General features: G+C 40.3%; 1 protein-coding gene across 1 annotated transcript in view; it reads left to right on the top strand.

Moving 5' to 3' along the window:
• Positions 1-894: 894 nt before the first annotated feature.
• The window catches only part of fam20a (FAM20A golgi associated secretory pathway pseudokinase), a 52,174-nt gene continuing 33,793 nt past the window's right edge, over positions 895-19,275 (top strand). Inside the window, exon 1 of the mRNA XM_060844812.1 lies at positions 895-1,211. Within this exon, the coding sequence (XP_060700795.1) occupies positions 895-1,211 (317 nt within the window). The remainder of the gene's footprint in view (positions 1,212-19,275) is intronic.

Raw genomic sequence — 19,275 nt, 5'->3', positions numbered from 1 at the left:
CGCACTCTGGCCTCGCAGCCGTGGCTGCAATGGGCATGGGAATAGACTGTCACAGACCTCCTTCTGGAATGTGCCATTGCAAAGAAGGTCTGGAGAAAGATGCAGTGGTTTTTGTTGAGGGTCATCCCGAGCAACTCCATGACACAGGCCTCTGTGCACTCTGGCCTGTTCCCTGGCATGTACACTGAGACAAACATCAACTGCACCTGCAGGACTTAGTGGAAGATGTTCTTTGGTGGAAACTTGTTGGTCTTCCAGTGTGAAGAGGTGACCTCGATCGAGTGTTGCAGACTGGCACAATCCAAGATCCAGGACAACGTGATGAGGGATGCACTAAAGCTTGGGGCAGCTGCTGCCAAGGTGCAGTGGGGAAAGACCACAGTCTGAGGTCTTCCTGCTGAAGTTTACCGAGGGTCGATTGAGTTATCAGACCCTCTTAGTGCCTCAATATCTATAAATACTCTCCTGCATGAGAAGTAAATGCCTTTGGCTTTTGCAACTGCAGGGAATGTCAAATTCTAACGTAAGTTTTCCTTGAAAACGTACAGAACTGCTTTAGTACCTGTGAGTGTAGGTAATGGTTGCTTTTGTGAATAAAGTATATTTTTGCAAAATTCCAGGAAACAATCAATATTCCTCGTAAAGACTATAAAGTAGCTGACATTAAAAAATGGAAAGATGGGGCGGTTGAGCTATAAGGAAACAGTCCGAGGCAAGTATGTCTCCTTTTATTTTTGTATGCTGCAATTTCCTTCCAAGCCTGGGAGCAGTGTCACTTTAAGACTCTGCGACTGGCTTGATAAGCGTGGGTTGTGTTGTGACAGACACTCTCTCTCTCTGTCGTAGGAGAAAGACTGAGCTCCTGACTGACTGGCTGATTGACTGATCCAAGCCATGTGGGGTACGAGGCGCAGATTCTTAATCGTCCTGCTCTTCTCGACTGCTTTTACGATCGACCTGCTCTTCAACATCTTACCAAAGTTACAGCAGCGGTCGATTGGGAACCTGCGCTGCCCGTGTGAGGAGTCTCTCAACAGCAGTGCTGTTCTGCGGGGCTCCCCGCCCCTCGACACAACTCTCTCCAAACTCCGCCAACTCTTCTCGCACCCTTTGTACCGGGAACAGAAGGTCGCCCGGGGAACTGGGGAGCCCCTCGTAGAAAAGGACGATGCTGTGAAATATTGCAATTACAAAGCGAAAGCGGCGAATAGGTAAGTCGTGGGTAAACTCTCTCTCTCTCTCTCTGTTAGGATTATTATTCCTGCAAATACGTGTTTCGTCTGAAGTGTGTGAGGGATAAATGCAAATCATGGAAATAGTTGTTCACTTTTTTAAACAAAAAAATCCATTGATGAAATCCTCCTGTCGCTATCCGGGGGAAATTGAGCTTGCTCATTGCTGACATCTGACACACATACATACTACAGCTCATCGACAGGTAGACACTTATGGACTGAAAGCATCAGCTGCCAGTCTCAATGTTCCTTTGCCCCAGTTTGTGTGACAGTAGCCCTGTTGCTAGCTCATCTCACAAATAACTTGAGCTACTGGACTGCTCGTCTGGTGCCTGGGGCAAGAAGGAAAGCAAAATCCTGCTGCTGTCGGAGATCTGCAATAAAAACAGCAAGTGCTGGAGAAATCTCAGCGGGTCTGTGCAGAGAGAACAGAATTAACGCTCGGAGACCAAAGAGTAATGGGACTCAGCATTTGGAACCAACATTATCTGTATTTCTCTGGGTCAGTCGGGATCCTTTTCATTACTGAATTTTGATTGGGTTGGCATGTTGGCTCAGCACCATAGTCTCACAGGACTAAGGACCTGGGTTCAATTCTAGCTTTGGTCAAATGTCTGTGTGGAGTTTGCATGTTCTTCCCGTGTTTGTGTGAGTTACCTCTGGGTGCTCTGTTTTCCTCCCACAGTCCAAAGATGTGCAGATTAGGTGAATTGGCCAGGCTAAATTGCCCATAGAGTTAGGTGCATCATACAGAGGGAAATAGGTCTGGGTGGGTTACTCTACGGAGGGTCGATGTGGACTTGTTGGGCCAATGGTCTGTTTCCACACAGTAGGGAATCTAATCTTGATTTACAGCTGTCAATCATTCTGTAAAGTCATCCCATGAAGTGCCACTGTGCCACTCTACTTCACCCACTGCTTGTGCCAACTGAGTGCCTCACTAGTCCGTTGCAATTTGACGTGTCCAGGATGGTACATTCGGTAAAGCCAGCATTTCTTGAGATTTGCTTTTAAATCTACCCTGAGCTAAGTAACTCACATTTTCCAATCAACAGGTCAAAGGAAAGCCTGATATTTTACTAGCAAATAGAAGCTATTGTTCTTGCAATCAGCCTCTTTGGACCTGATTTTAGGATTGAGTGCATGGATTTGGAATGGATTAAAATCAGGTCCCAAATCAATGCAGTCAGTGTTAATTGTTAGAAAAAATGTGCCATTTAAATTTTAAAAGAACCAGTATTTAATTCACCAATTTTCTTACATATTTGGCTGAAGTGAAAAAATATATAAATTTTAAGAATAATCCTGAAATTTTTGAAATTGGAAATTATTTAGTTCATGTTGCAGTTTCCCAAATATAACTGATCAGACAGGCATTGAGTTAACCTGTCTCCATGTAGCAAATTCAAATGCTCTCTGTACAATGTACTTAAAGCAGTTTGAGGCACAAAATAATTATACAACACAGTTGGAAGTGCTGCACAAGTGTATCCCACACGTGGTTCATTTCATAGCTCAACTGAGAAATACAGTTTAAGACCATTTTTTGAATTTGTGTTGAGACTCTTGCCAAATCCTACAGCGATATCAAGGGCTCTGAGTAGTCAGTTCTGTGGCTATCACCAGCATCTCCTTTCAGAGTAGAGAGAAATTTCTTATCCATCTGCAACACCCCTGCTGTAGGTTTGAGCTCAATTATGCCAAAGAATTAGGTTGGGATTAATTTCAATGGCCCCATGCACCACTTGCAGGTGGTATAATTTCCTGTGGGTCTTCAACATTGTGGAACAGTTTAATTTACAAGTACAATCACATGCAAATGAGATCATGCAAATTTTCATGGTGCTAATGTTTTCAGTTACATAGTGTGCTCACTTGGTCCTTAGAGACTAGCCACGAACTCCACTTTCAGCATGTACATTCTTTTTAAAAGATGAAACAGTTTGAAGTCAGATTATTACATCCAGAAGTGTTCAAATGGTTCCAGCATTTTGTGATTACACACTCCTTACTCTTCTGAGGTGCAGGTGGCTCTGTGAATGCATGTATGAAAGGGCCTTCTGCACAGGGTCAGCTTCTCTCAATATTATCCACAAGTATGTGGACTCAGGCTGAGTTCTGCCTAAGGAGAGTGGCCTTCACACATCTTCATCTACCAATGAGATAGTGCCAGAATTGATTTGTCTACTCCAGACAGCTTCAAGGTTTGCATTTCCAATTGCAATTAAAATCAAATTCATCTCCAACTTGTATGTTGCCAGGATTTTTATTGCAGGGTGTAGGTGTAATATCTGAATCATTAATGTTTGGCTCATCTGGGTAAAAACTATGTTAAAACTTCCCGGGGGGAAATAAAGCTGTAGGACAGTGCTTGGAATTGATGCATCACTGAATGAAGCCTAGGGCTTTACTAATGGAATTCATTGGTCATCCTAATTCACAAACACAATGCCCGGCCATACATGGAACTATGAGAACTTCTGTTGTAACTATATTAGATTAGATTAGATTACTTACAGTGTGGAAACAGGCCCTTCGGCCCAACAAGTCCACACCGACCCGTTGAAGCACAACCCACCCATTCCCCTACATTTACCCCTTACCTAACACTACAGGCAATTTAGCATGACCAATTTACCTGACCTGCACATCTTTGGACTGTGGGAGGAAACCGGAGCACCCGGAGGAAACCCACACAGACACGGGGAGAATGTGCAAACTCCACACAGTCAGTCGCCTGAGTTGGGAATTGAACCCGGGTCTCTGGCGCTGTGAGGCAACAGTGCTAACACTGTGCCACCGTGCCACCCACGATATCTAGATGGGTCAACATTTCACCACACAATGTTATTAAGGTTAATGCCGTCTCTCCTGGCAACTTCCAGGAAGCCGACTTACATTTGGAATACAGAGGTTGGGGCTTTTCAAAGTGGGCTGTAGGGGACCGACACTGCTGGTGCTGCCAGGACCTGTCAATGCAAAAATGTTGACTGAATGCCTTGGGCTTACTTTCATATGTGCACAGATTTATTTCGAGCTACAGCTAGCTGACATAAAACCTGCCCGGGAGTACTGCCTATCAAATCAATAAAGGTATCAAAACACTGCTGCACCCTCCCGTCCCATCTCGGCACTTCTAGTTCTGCAACTGCCAATTGTCAATCACACTCTCCCCCCGCCCCTCAATGCAGATGGGCTCTGCTCACCTCCCACCCATCTCCAGGTTTTACAAAACCGCCTGGACACATGCAGCTTTCCCCATCAAAGATCTTCCAGTTCCAGTCACCATGCTGCAAGTTAATGTCATTTTAAGGGGACCATACTGTTCAGGGAACTATAAAGGGGAAATCTCTGAGGATGTTGACATGAAGTAGGTTTCCAGGCACAAAGAGGAATATTCCAGGTTCTCATGGTGGAGTTATTCAGCAAGTTGACACTCACATCCATTTCCTTTATTGGTTGGCCAGTATGTACACTACACAATTGTCTATAACACCTTTCTCAATTTGGGCTTTGGAACTTGAGTTGGTCATTAGGGACTGCTATTTCTTCCCACTTGATTCAAGCAAAATTGGAAGCAGGTGCTCTAATTATAGGATGTGTGCAAAGAGTGGGAAGATTATCTATAAACAATGCAGTTTATCTGAATAAATTTCCGAAACAACTCTACATATTTTTGGAAAAGATCTTGGACTTGTCAAACCTTTGCCAATGAAGTCTGGACATAGTAAGGTTGATAGACTGTCTACCATGAAAATGTTTGTTACTGAGGTGAACAGAGATTGACAAATATAAATTTCCAATGAGTTGGTTTGCAGATTCAGGGTAGGTTTCAGCATGCACTAAATGCTATTTGTGCCAAAAAAAAGTGAAAAAAGATTTCCAACCATCTCTCTTCTGTATCCGACCTATTTAGTACTCAGGTCAGGCATGACTCACTCTTAACTGCAGCACTCCTGCAGTCTTTTTATTATATAAAAATTACATTCATTTAAACAACATCTTGAGACTCCCAACATTTCCTTTCTCAGCACAGCCCCCATATATTCCACAGAATTTTGCACTGCATCTCAAAAAGTGACTTATTCATTTGCTGCTGTTAAATTCACAATACAAACAACAAGTGAGATGAATGAGCAATTCATTTATTTTTGGTTGTTTGCCTGAGTGTGAAATGTTAGGACACTGGAATGATTTTTACTCTGTATTAAGCCGTAAGACCTTTCATGTTCATTTGAGGCACTGGAAAAAGCAGATGGGCTTCATCTTAACTTGTCCAAAAGATAGTGGCACTGACAATTTAGCATTTTTTCAGCAGTGAACAAAAGATTGAACTTAATTCATCTGGAGTGATTAACTCTCTCTTAGACATAACAGAACAATCTACTTACTGTTTTCTTGGAATTTTGCAAAACATTCATTTTTACAAAAAAGAAGTTATGTATATTGCTATTGGAAAGAACATGATTCATACTGCTTCTAATTTATTGGCAGATTTCCCCCGACATTGCTCCCTGTGATTCAGAAGTCTAACAGTATGCAGATTAGCAACAACGTGAGCAAGGAAAGTTTTACCTGAAGTAAATATATTACAGGAAGTAATTGCTTGGTAAAACAGAACTTAAATATTGATAAAAAGAGACATGAAGTTAAAGCTTTTGACCTCGAACTCTTCAGGACTAAAATGCAAGACACCAAATGGAAAAGGAACACTATTTATACTTCATAAGAAAAGCTTCAACTTCATGTCTTCTTTTGGCAATGATGCAGGAAATGGGCATAATTTTTAATATGTGAATGTGGCTGTAGGATATAGGCAGCTTTAATTTTCAAGAAAACAAATACTTTTTTATATGAAGGTATATTGATTAAATGTGAGTGAGGTGCAGATCAACTATGATTTAATCGAACAATGCATGTAAGTCAAGGGGCTGAATAGCCTATTCCTGTTCTCGCTCTATGTACAAAGTACAATTTTCAGCAGGTAGCATACAAGCTAGATTGTAGGCTTGTAATCGCACACAGAGAAGATTTTTGCAGATGTGTGTTTGTATCTTTGGATTTCTAATAATTTGAGGACCTGCTGAGCAACATTATCTTCAAGCTTTAACTGATGCTTGCCTTTGGTACATAAAATACTCTGAATTCCTCAGAATCCTGTACACATCATACAACCAATTCAAACCAAAGTGATGTGAAGTTTATGCACTGCTGTACCTTAGGGGTCATACTGGGAGCGGAGATTGTCACTTTGAAACAATATTAAAGTGGCAATTTGACAGCACCCTTGGTGAAAGTGACAAATCATACATCTTTTATTAAAGAAGATGGTGTAGCAAGTTATTCTGAGGATGCAATGTATTGAAATTTTATATCCTGGGGATAAGATGGAGAATAGCAAGAACTTCAAACATTTTTCCTTTAAAATTCTGTAGGGAAATATTTTTCATCCATTATCTGTATAAATATATATATTCTATGCACACACATGTATTAGAGAACTATAAATAGACAAGAAAGAGGAGCGGATGCAAGGAGTTTTATGCATTGACTTTAGCATGAGCAAGATTGGGATCCAGTGAAATTTGACAGCTTCCCAATCAAATAGTTGAGTCATACTCTGGATAAGTAACTGAGCTTTAATCCTTCTCAGTTTCTAAGGAAAGTCAACTTATTCTCCACAAGAATTGCTAAACCAGGTAATAATTGATTGATCATAACTGATTTCCTAAATTCTCAACATCAAATAAAAACTCATTTAGTCTTGCTTGCCCAATCTGGTATTTTCTATTCAAATTTTCCAATCAAAAGACAACGTTTATGACTGCAGATTTAAGGCCTTTGGGGTGCAGTAGTAATCTCCCTACTTATGGTCGGGGGGTCTGGGTTCAAGAGCCAATGCGTGTAATAACATCTCTGAACAGGTTGCTTAGAAAATATTTAAGACTGCAAATTTCAGTGACAGCAATGAGAGAGGTCACCAACAGTGTGTTTTAAAGCTGAGGGCATTGTTACACATATAATTTGTAAGCAATTATAGTTGGAAGCAAACTGAGGCAAAACTTATTTTATTATACCCTTGAGTGAAGTTATTTTTAAAACAGGAAACTTTTTTTATCTTTGGTGCACAAACCTTTAGTTTGTGATGGCAACTACAGTCTCTAGTGTTTGTGTTCATTCACAGGAAGCTGTTGGCCACTAATGTCTATCAACTAACTTGCTGCAGCATTTCTCATACATGGTGGTTCTTCAACCAACTATATTTTAACCTTTCAGACCAATGTCCTAAGCATAAAAATAATCATCAGAAAAAACTTCAAGCCAATAGAACAGCCAAGTGACATCCTAAATCATCATGTATCTTGTTAAGGAGTATTGCCATTGCCCAATAGTCATCAATACTGTTAAAGCGTGGAGGACAATGTGTCAGGGTGAGGGCAATATTGCTAAAACATCACTTTTGACACCCATAGTTAGTATGCTGGGCTTTTACCCAGAGATGATGGACTCTGAGTTTAAACTATGAGCAGCTACGGGGGTGTCTTGCCTGGGTGATTTATTCGACAAGGACATATTGATGTCCTTTGACCAGTTGGCTTGGAAATTTGAATTGCCCAGAAGGGATCTCTTCCATTTCTTTCAAATTGGAAACTTCATGCAAAAAGAGACCACACTTCTAACTAGTCCTTATAGATCTAACATGGACAAGAGGGTGTTGAGTGCTGAGGATACATTATATGTTAGCAACACTTATCATCTATTGGAAGAAGGTCTCTTGGATGAGACCGAACGGCTCTGTAAGGTATGGGAGAGGGAGTTGGACGTTGAGGTCCCTTCTGAAATATGAGAGGCTATTGGGGAAAATGCATGAAGGATCTGGATTTGCAACAGGACCCATGCCTTGCAATTGAAGATTCTCCATGGGGTCCATCTGGCCCCAAACTTTGATACATTTAAAACGGGAACATCTCCAATGAATGTGTTCTAAATGTAAAGTGAGCATAGGCATGCTTACTCATTGTCTTTGGTCCTGCCACAGACTGTGGGCATACTGGAGCACTGTGGTAGGCAAAATAGAGAAGGCCTTGGGGACGGAGCTGGAGATGGACCTGGTAACTCCTCTTCTTGGCTTTGTGAATTCACTTTCATTAGATGCATTTTAAAAAAGCCTTTTCAGTGTCTTCACTTTTTATGCCAAAAAGAACATTTTATTAGAGTGGATGTCGGAAAATCTTCCAGGGCTGGCGGGCAGGCATAAGCTAGTCATGGAACACATCCCCTTAGACTTTCTTATAAGTGTAGTGCATCATAAATCTGAGAATTTCTATAAGGCACGGCGGTCCTTTTTGGACTACCTGAGTACAGATTTGTTCGCCATACTAATAAGAGCCTTCATATAGTCATGGCAATCCTATGTATTCAATCTGGTATCCTGAGGGGAGGAATTACGAGCAAATAAGTATGTAAAAACTTATGCGCTCGATAATCGAGAACTATTGATTTGTTTTGCTGAACTGTGTTATGATTATTTTCATTATTATTACTATTGTTAAGACTTCTTTTTTAGCTTAGTTATTAGTTGACATTTATCTATGTAATTAGCTGTTTTTTTTAATATTAGTTTGAATTGTTTGGTTTTGTATTTGTTGTAATATTCAAAAGAAAAAAATTCCTTTTTCTAAATAAAAATACATATATATTTTTTAAAATTGCACCTTGACTCATTTATAAAAATAGACCTGCAATATATTGAGGACATCTCAGTGAGTTTTTTGGTCGGTTAAGTAGTTACTAGTGTAATGTGGTGAAGATTGCATCCACTTTGTGCAGAGCAAGGTCTCACATATTCAGTGAGTTAGGTGATGTTTGATTGGTTCTTTGATTAATGTCAGTGATCAGAACACTGAAATATCTTTTCAAATCTTGTCCATGCACTTTTACAATTTTTTTCTTACATAGTCTATCTGTGTGTGTGAGAGAGAGAGAGACAACCACTATAAACATTACCTCAACAATCTAATGAAAATGAATTAACAAAGCTAAGAAGAAGAGACACTGGGTCCATCTTCACTTCCGTCCCCAAGGCCTTCTCTATTTTGCCTACCACAGCGCTCCAGTATGCCCACAGTCTGTGGCAGGAGCAAAATCAGTGAGGAAGCCCTGAGGAATTTATCGGTGGCCACTTTCTATTTCTCATCTACATGCCAATCCTCAGAACATCATGCTGGAGAACAGCATTAGTTATCAATGTGTGTTGATGACAACCAGCTCTGGCTGCATCTTGCTTGATTCCTCCACTGTTGCTAAGTTGTCAGAGTGTATATCTGCTAACCATAACTGGGTGAGTAGAAATTTCCTCCAGTTAAATAATGGGAAGCTATTGTCTTCAGTGCTTGTTCCTCACTTCATTCCTAGCTATTGAATCATCCCTGCCCCTGATAACAGTCTGAGCATCAACTAATTGATCACTGGTCACCACCTTGAGTCATAGTTGACCTTGAGATGAGCTTGTAACTACGTATGTGCGTTATCATGTTTACCACCTAAATCACCTCAGTGACATTGTCACCCTCTGTTTTTGTCTCAGCTGCTGAAACCATCATTCTTCCCTTCATTAACTGTAGACTTGACAGTTCCATTTCATCTTGGTTTCACACATTCTACCCTGACTAAATTTGAGGCCATCCAAAACTCTGCTGCACTTGTCCTTACTTTTAAGAAGTTTTGTACACTTATCACTCCTATGCCACTGACTTACATTAGTTCCCATCAAGTAAAATCTTGATTTCAAAATTTCTTATCCTTATTGGCGCCGCCTTTAGCTCAGTAGTTACTTCAATTTCACTCAAATCCTTCTGGCCGCGAGTTCGCGTCCAGTTAACTACGGGCACTGCCCGGCGTTTTTTTGGGGCGGCACGGTGGCACAGTGGTTAGCACTGCTGCCTCACAGCGCCAGAGACCCGGGTTCAGTTCCCGCCTCAGGCAACTGACTGTGTGGAGTTTGCACGTTCTCCCCGTGTCTGCGTGGGTTTCCTCTGGGTGCTCCGGTTTCCTCCCACAGTCCAAAGATGTGCGGTTCAGGTGAATTGGCCATGCTAAATTGCCCGTAGTGTTAGGTTAGGGGTAGGGGTATGGGTGGGTTGCGCTTCGGCGGGTCGGTGTGGACTTGTTGGGCCGAAGGGCCTGTTTCCACACTGTAAGTAATCTAATCATTAGTAATCTAATCTAATCTAATTTTCCAATCTCTCTATGCCTTAATTACTCCTGATTTCCATAACCACCTCCAGTCCCATAACTTTCTGAGACATTACACTCCTCTAAGTCAGAGTTTATGTGCATTATAATTGCCCCACTATTGCTGGCTGAGACTTTTAGTTGTCCAGGTCCCAGGGTCTCAACTTCCAAAAGTGACTCCATAAGCCCTCCTTCTTCGGACAAGCTTTTGGTCATTTGACCCAAGGTATTTTGATGTGGCACACATCATATTTTGTTTTATCATGTGCCTGTGAAGCACCTTGGTAGTTTTTTTTAATTTGAAAGGCACTGTGTAAAGACTGAGCTGCTGTTGTTCTATGCATAGACTTGTTCTTAATAACATAACAGCATATAGACAACTTGCTGGCAAGGACCAAAATACTGTAGTCTGTTGATACGAGCAACTTTGATGTTCAGTAACTCAGATTTTCAGTTTGAGGAGGTAAATTTCCAGAGATACATAAAATGTGAAATTCAAGCTATTATGTAGAGTCTAAAGTCTGTAAATTGTCACTTCATGATGTGCAAATGGGGAGTCAAAGGCAGAGAGAGAAATGACTTTCAATGCTAAATAAATGTCAGATGGATTGACAATTTATGCAGCTAATTACAACTGACTGCCAAGGGTTTTATTTCTTGTTTTTAACAGATTGACTGACCAGGTTTTTTTTTAAAAAAACAGGCAGACAGATGAGCTCTTCATTTTGCTTTAATTGAGTAATCAGCTACAGACTTTATTTTTGTATGTTGACTGATTGCATCCACACTAAACAAAATTGCAAAAATATAAAGAGAGATAGAAAGGAAGGGAGAGGATGCCTTCATGAGTAGATTTTCAAAACATTTTTTTAAATTGGCATGGGAGTGACACAATACAATACAATGCTGTGTGAATTACATTCAAAATAGAATTGAGCTGCAAGCATGCAGTAATAGTAAAACATTAAAGGCCATGTTTTTTGCACAGAATATGGAAAACTTCCTGACTTGGCAGACCTGCCTACCTTATATGAGCCCTTGCCACCCTGTAGGGGTTAGCCCCCCTATAGGGAGGCAGCAGCAAGATAGAGTTGAGTCTGTCACCTCCAGAGGTAAATATGAGGTGGCAGTGGAGGCAGATGGTTGGCAAAGCTAGCAGGAGAATCACATTTACAAGCCCATCGGCCCAGTTGTAATGTCAGACTGTTAAACAAATCCTCTTCCCCTCTCCCCCATATACTCTCCACGTCCCTTCATATCTTCCTGTCCACTCATATCTTCCTTTGAATAGTCATGAACCATATGTACTTGCTGAAAGAACCTGCTGGTCTTAGGCTGCTTCCATGTGAGTATTTTATCTGATACAACAATGCTTATATTATCTCATATTATAATAATCTAAATAGGATCTTGTAATGTTGAAGAATCTAACAGAATTATTACAACCAACTATTATGTGAATATTATACTCCTTAATCACATAAATGTGCTAATATTAAGCCGTTAAGTTTTGATCAGTATCAGACAGTATTGTTATTAGATTAGATTAGATTACTTACAGTGTGGAAACAGGCCCTTCGGCCCAACAAGTCCACACCGACCCGCCGAAGCGCAACCCACCCATACCCCTACCCCTACATTCACCCCTTACCTAACACTACGGGCAATTTAGCATGGCCAATTCACCTGACCCGCACATCTTTGGACTGTGGGAGGAAACCGGAGCACCCGGAGGAAACCCACGCAGACACGGGGAGAACGTGCAAACTCCACACAGTCAGTCGCCTGAGACGGGAAATGAACCCGGGTCTGCAGCGCTGTGAGGCACTAGTGCTAACCACTGTGCCACCGTGTATGTTTCAAGTGATCCATGGTAAGATGGAATATGTGAGTTACTTCCATTAAAACAGTGAAAATAACATGAGCATGTCTTTTAAAGGCATAATGCCACATGACTATTAGATATAGCACAACATACTCCTTTCTCCAAAGATAAAAACGTATCCAAAATAGATATGCACATAGGCAATGATGTTGGTTTGTTAATTATACAAGCACATGAAGCAGAGTTTGCAACACCAATATAGCAAATTTTAATATAATGCCTTCAGTGCTTTTAACTAGTACTGTTCTGATGATCAATTGCCCATTTGGGGAGCTTTGTGTTCTTCTCTATGCATTTGTTTGACAATTTTATTGTCTTGCTGCTGGTTGTCTTCAATCGTAGAATCCCCACAGTGCGGAAAGAGGCCATTCAGCCCATTGAATCTTCACCAATCTTCCGAAGAACATCCCACCTAGATGCACCCACAACCTTAACCCTGCACTAACTATGGCCAATCCACTAACCTGCACATCATTGAAAAGTGGAAAGAAACTGGAGCACCCAAAAAAAATGGGAAGACGTGGGGAGAATTTGCAAATTCCACACAGACATTCACCTAAGGCTAGAATCGAATTGGGGTCTCTGGTGTTATTAGGTAGCAATGCTAGCATTTGAGCCACCTTGCTGGATTATCTCACAGGCATCATTGTATGAATGTTCCTCTGGACTCTTTTCATACATGATTAGTATACCATTCACTGGTCTAACCTGGCTTCTTCACAATACAAACACATGATTATTTTAAAAACCTTCAGTAATATCCAAGCATTTGTATTTTTAACTTGTCCACTGTAGCTAATGCACAGTTTTGGCAATTCTCTACCTGTTTGCTCATCATGCATCTTTCTTATTCTCCTTTTTCTTTGAAGAAGGTCGAACTCGAATGCTGAATATAGGATTAAAGACAGGATTCTTGGCAGTGTGGAGGAACAGAGGGATCTGGATATGCAAGTACATAGATCCCTCAAAGTTGCCACCCAGGTGGATAGGGTTGTTAAGAAAACATATGCTGTTTTGGCTTTCATTAACAGGTGGATCAAGTTTAAGAGCTGCGAGGATTTGCAGCTCTACAAGACCCTGTTGAGACCACATTTCGAATATTGTGTCCAGTTCTAGTCACCCTACTATAGGAAAGATACAGAGGCTTTGGAGAGGGTGCAAAGAAGGTTTATCAGGATGCTGCCTGGGCTGGAGGGCTTGCTGTACGAAGAAAGGTTGAATAAGCTTGGACTTTTCTCTCTGGAGAGAAGGAGGAAGAGAGGAAACCTGATCGAGGTGTACAAGATAATGAGAGGAATAGATAGAGTCAATAGCCAGGACTTTTCCCCAGGGCAGGATTGACTGGTATGAGAAGTCATATTAGGAAGAAGGTATAAAGGAGACTTTAGAGGTAGGTTCTTTATGCAGAGAGTTGTGAATGCATTGAATGTGTTGCCAGCTGTGGTGATCGAAGCAGAGTCATTGGGGATATTTAAGTGACTGCTGGACATGCACATGGATAGCAGGGAGTTGAGGGGAGCGTAGGTTAAGTTACTATAACTTACATTAGAATTAAACCTTGGCACAACACCGTGGGCCAAAGGGCCTGTCTGTGCTGTACTTTTCTATGTTCTATGAGGAATGTTCTGTGTTTCAGAATGGTTAGATAATTGGTGGCTGGGCAAAGTTGCTTGCATTTGCTATTTGAGCAATAGTTGTCCTTTTTCCATTGTTGTTGCACAAAATGCAGCAATCCCATGCCCTTTGCACAGCATAGTCCAACAAACTGTTCAAGAGATTCTTGGGTTTGCTACTTATATGACATCAGTTGGAGTGTCTTGTTCATAGAAAGACTGAGTGTTAGTTTTACAAAGCCCATCTTTGGCAAAGGCTAGCAAGATATTTTAGAGCTGTTTTCTAAAATTGAACAGGACACATCGAATGAACAGTTGTAATTCAATAACAGTATCACTAGATGCCTAATCCATTATGAGGTTTTTGCTATGATTCTATTTCTACTGTACCACCTTAGGCTGTGTGACCCTGATTATACAGCAGTCGAAGTTAAATCTGCTCCCTCCTTAAGAACAAATGCTTTGCAGCTGTTGTTATGAGACACTTTTACTTGTACATCAACTGTAAGGACAGTGTGCGCTGGCCTTCCAGCTTTCTGTATGGAACTATGTGAGTTCCTGCTATACAGTGCATTTCAGATACTTTTTAACTAAGGAAACCTTAGAAATTTATGATTTGGTGGTTCGGGCTTGGACTGGGGTGGACAAAGTTAAAAAAATCACACAACACCAGGTTGTAGACCAACAGGTTTATTTGGAAGCACTAGCTTTCGGAGCGCTGCTCCTTCATCAGATGGTTCCAAATAAACCTGTTGGCCTATAACCTGGTGCTGTGTGATTTTTAACTTAGAAATTTATGTTAACTTGAAATAACTTACATTCCAATCAAAAGTAAATTAGCTCCCATGGGAGCATTTTTAAAACTAAGGCATGTCAGAGATTTTAGGACAGGTGATCAGAAACTGGTTAAAGAGAGACATTTTAAGGAAGATATTTTGAGAGGAATTCAAGATAGAGAACTCAAAATATTATGGAAGGAATTCCAGAGCTTAAGACTGAAACACCTGAAGATGGTGAAGGTTTGACAAGGTCAGAATTAGAGTCCAAGACCTTGGAGGGCTATTAGACTGGAGAATGTTACAGAGAGATGAAAAAGAAACGGAAATTCATAACATTTGTCATGATTTAAAACCTAACTTTCCCGACTGGTGTTATTAAAAATGTATTTGATTACTAATTAATCACGTGCACAAGTATCAGAGCAGCTTTTCACTCAAAGCTTTTAGCCACGCTTAAAGGGGAAAAAAAAGGTGATAAGTTTAAAAATGGTGAATGACCGCTAGCTGTAACAAGTCCCTGTGAAATTAACATGGCTACCATAAATAATTATGCAACATGTAGCCAGATTAAACCCTAGAAAGATCACTTCCCTTTTGACATATCAATTATAGAACTCTGACACATAGGGAAGGTGAGCCTTCAACATATAGGTCATGTATGGTAAACGTATGATTTCAATTTCTTCTCACTTGTCCCTTTTAACAAAGAAAATGAATCTGGAGTTCATAAACAAATCACTACTGGAGAATACTATTGAAGATAGAGACTGTCTTACTGTGCCCTTCCTGTTAACCTTGTCCCACTTCTTTGTTTGTGCATCTACTTGGAAAGTGAAGTACATTTACTTGAATGCCTGCTTATATCAAGTAATTGATGTTTGGCTCATCCTGTGTGGGATAATGTTACTTCATAGTTACTGTTGATTACCATTGGCAAGAATGCAAATCATCTCCAGTTCCCTGGCTGCTCCTAATTTTCCAATCATAATTCAATCAGGTTCAACAAGGAGCACACATTGATTAAAATATCAATTTAAATGAAGTAAAGGTGGATTGCATTGACTTGAATGAAACAGATTTAAGTCTTCACACGTCTTCAGTGCTCATCACTTGGCATTTTAAAAAATCAAAATCATTGCCAATAGTTATAATAGTTTATCCTGATGCTTGCTCATAGATTCACTGTGTATTTTGCATCTACACAAATCTGCTATGAGTCATGAAACTATCAGCTTTCATTAGTTGTTGATTTGAAGCAACGCAAGTTGAATTTTAAGTGTTTTAATCAATGGGTTAATCTTACAGTGAATGATGTTTAATTTAAAAGAACGCAAGAATTATTCATAATTTCCCTTTCCATGTAATGCAATACTTTGTAAGAATCAAGACCATTTCTGCAGTTATGGAAATTTGGACCCAAAGTGTATAACTGGAACTGAGGGCAGAAATTGAAAGTGTTGAACATGAGGAACTATATGAAAGGAAAGAGAGAGAGAGAGACCCTGAGAGAGAGAATGAGGAAAATAAAGAACAGTGTGTGGGCATATGGGAAATATGGGAACAGCTAGTGACGATGGGATGGTGTACACTTTTGTAAACCTGGTGATAACACATAGGTAGACAATTTAGGAAGGTCTGACAATTTGCTATCATACACCTAACATGAGTATATAAAGTTGTAGTTGGGACACAGTGGTATGGTAGTCATTTCACTGGACTAATAATCAGAGCCCCATATTGATGTCTCAGGTCATACAGAGAGAGGGTCATATGTGGAGGAACTCTTGCAGTGGAAGTGCTGCTGTTCCAAAGCCAAAAGATCAGATTCAGGTCCCTCCTGTCACAGAGATATGCCATAAAAGTATGGGAGCTGTTTTGGTACAGTAATAGTGACCTCTGAGCCAGGACATTTGAGTTCAAGCCCTACCAACTCTAGATGTATGTGATAACATCTCTCTGAACAGATTGATTAGACAATATTTTATAAAGCTGTAATTGCCCCAAGTGTTTTTTTTATATAAAATTGGAACTAATTGCTACCATCAAGGAAAATGGAGAAACAGTTGAAAAACTGCATGCTTTGAAATTTCTTGCCATCTTTAACACTTACATGATTATTTCATCGTTATTGTGCTAGAAAACATCAAGGAAACTCAGGTTTAGTTATTTACAAAGCTTCTTTAATATGGTAAAGATAAGTTGCTACAATCCTTTGGAAATCTTTGCGACCTGCCCAAATCTCACAGGGCTCATTTGCACCAGGACAAGATACTATGATGGCTGGGAGTTTCCTGCTATCACAACATCGATACGTTTGGGGAAGTTACACTCATATAAAAAAGAACAGCAGCCTTCTTCGTCCTCTGATTAAAATGTGTGAAGATTTGGAGAGCTGAGCAGACTCAGTGCACTTTCAGCTGTCCTTTCTCAACCATTTATTTTTCATACCTTTGTTCATTGAGATTTGTACTTCATCCCCAAAGGTGCAGCAGTCCTATTGCATTTCAACAATTCTTTACTATCCCATACATACACAGAACAACTCTGGGCAAGTGTGGTACCACCTGCAGACATGCCCCAGGACCAGGAGCACATGGAGGTGAAGAAAATCAGACAGGAAGGCTGAAGACATTGGTGATGAGTGCCAAAACTATCTTCCTCCAGATGACAGGCTGAAACTGCTGTCTGGTTTGCTGCCTGCTGCATCTATGGTTTTCTGTGCATTTCCAGGTGGATTCACTAGTCTTTCTGGGAAAATTTCACTGCCTTTTGGTGAAATGTTGTCCTGTCATGGTGCCACAGTTGCCCTGTGACTGATCATGGCTCTACCAGCAGAAGGTAGTCTGTATGAAGGTAACAGTTGAGCTGAGTGGCTGCAATGCAAAACAGTTGTAGAAACAAGTCCTATAGCCTCACTTTGTTAAACCCACCTATTTTAATGAACACTGCAATATTTCCAGAGTCTGCACTGAAATGGCCAAGAGCCTGCATTTTTATTGCTCAATAAATGGTCTGTCAGTACTTGCACCAATTCGCAAGCAAATTGATTTATCAGGACACCTACACACAGCTCCCTCTGCTGATGAATGCTTCAGCATTGCAACATTAATATTGAGGAAATTGTACTTGATGAGCTGTCAGTACAAAGGAAGAAGATAAACTTTGTTTTGTACACAGAAGGGAAAAACAAGACCAGATTCCTCACCACAGAGTTAAATGATAAACAAAATGTAATTAATAGAAATCAAAAATGACTGGAAAAGCGTCCTTTGCAGAGTTAGGTAGTGAAACAAACAAGGAGTCTGTTCCTTTAATAACACCGGACTGAGCACTGCAGATTCTGACTGCAGCAATGCAAATTACTGATGCAATTCTGCAGTTGCAAAAGACACCAACAACTATTTAATTGTTCTGAGATCTATGGAAATTCTTCTGCCTCTGGCATGAAGGGACGAATTAAACAAAGTTCAATCTTCCAGCAAACAGCTGATGTTTGAATTCCATTCTAGCAGCTCCATTTTCAAGTGTCTTTCTCTTTATTTTGGTAAGGAGCCTTACCGTGGAGGAATCTGCAATAAATTGATCTGGCCTCAGGTATACTTTGAAAATGTTGGCAATATTTCTGTTTGTGGGAGATTGCGTTACACCAGTAACCACACTTCAAAGAACACTTGAGTGGTTGTAAAACTCTTTGGAATGCCCTGTGAATGTGAAAGGTGCAATATAAATATAACTTTTTTAATGCCAGATGCTATCCAATTTGACAATATTATTAATAACTTGAATGTTTTGTGTCTATTTATGATGAGTTATGTGACACGTTTTACCAAGTGACATTGATGTAATCAAAATAGATATCTGTGGATTTTCCCTCCTCTTCCTCAGAATTGGCTACACATAAACTAGGCTGTTGTTTTGTTTTGCAAAAGGATTTTAGCAATTACCACAGTTTAAGTTAGCCATTTGAGTTGTGGCACCATTTTCATGTCTTGATTTTTTTCAGTTCAAGTGACCTGATAGTCTAGAAATCTAGGCAGCTTTATTCAGGATAGAGAATGGGATCCAGTGAATATAATATATTTGGATTTCCAAAAGGCATTTTGATAAGGTGCCACATTTTAAGATACCTAATAAGAAAAGAACCCATGGTGATGTGGTTACTATACAATTGAAGACAGAGAGGTGGGAGAAGGGAGTATATGCAGGATAGCAACCTGTAACTATTAGAGTTCTACAGGGATCAGTGTTAGCCCCACAATGGGAAAATGTGGGGCTATGTACTTTTAACAGGAAGAAAAGAGAAGCTGAATATTGATAAAAATGCAAATGACTGCAGAAAGCAACTCAGGAATTTGAGGAACCGTCATGCATAAATAATGAAAAGCTAACGTTCTAGTTCCGCGGGTAATGGGGAGGCAAAAAGCCTATTGGTCCTTATTTCAAAGGGAATTGAGTGTAAAAGTAGAGATCTTCATAAAATTATACATTTTAAATTATACTAATTGAAAGACACATAGAAGGCTGAGAGC

The sequence above is a fragment of the Hemiscyllium ocellatum genome, chromosome 25 (assembly GCF_020745735.1).
Source record: "Hemiscyllium ocellatum isolate sHemOce1 chromosome 25, sHemOce1.pat.X.cur, whole genome shotgun sequence".
Classification (NCBI taxonomy): domain Eukaryota; kingdom Metazoa; phylum Chordata; class Chondrichthyes; order Orectolobiformes; family Hemiscylliidae; genus Hemiscyllium; species Hemiscyllium ocellatum.
Note: the sequence above shows the minus strand (reverse complement) of the source record. Positions and strands in the feature narration are given on the sequence as shown.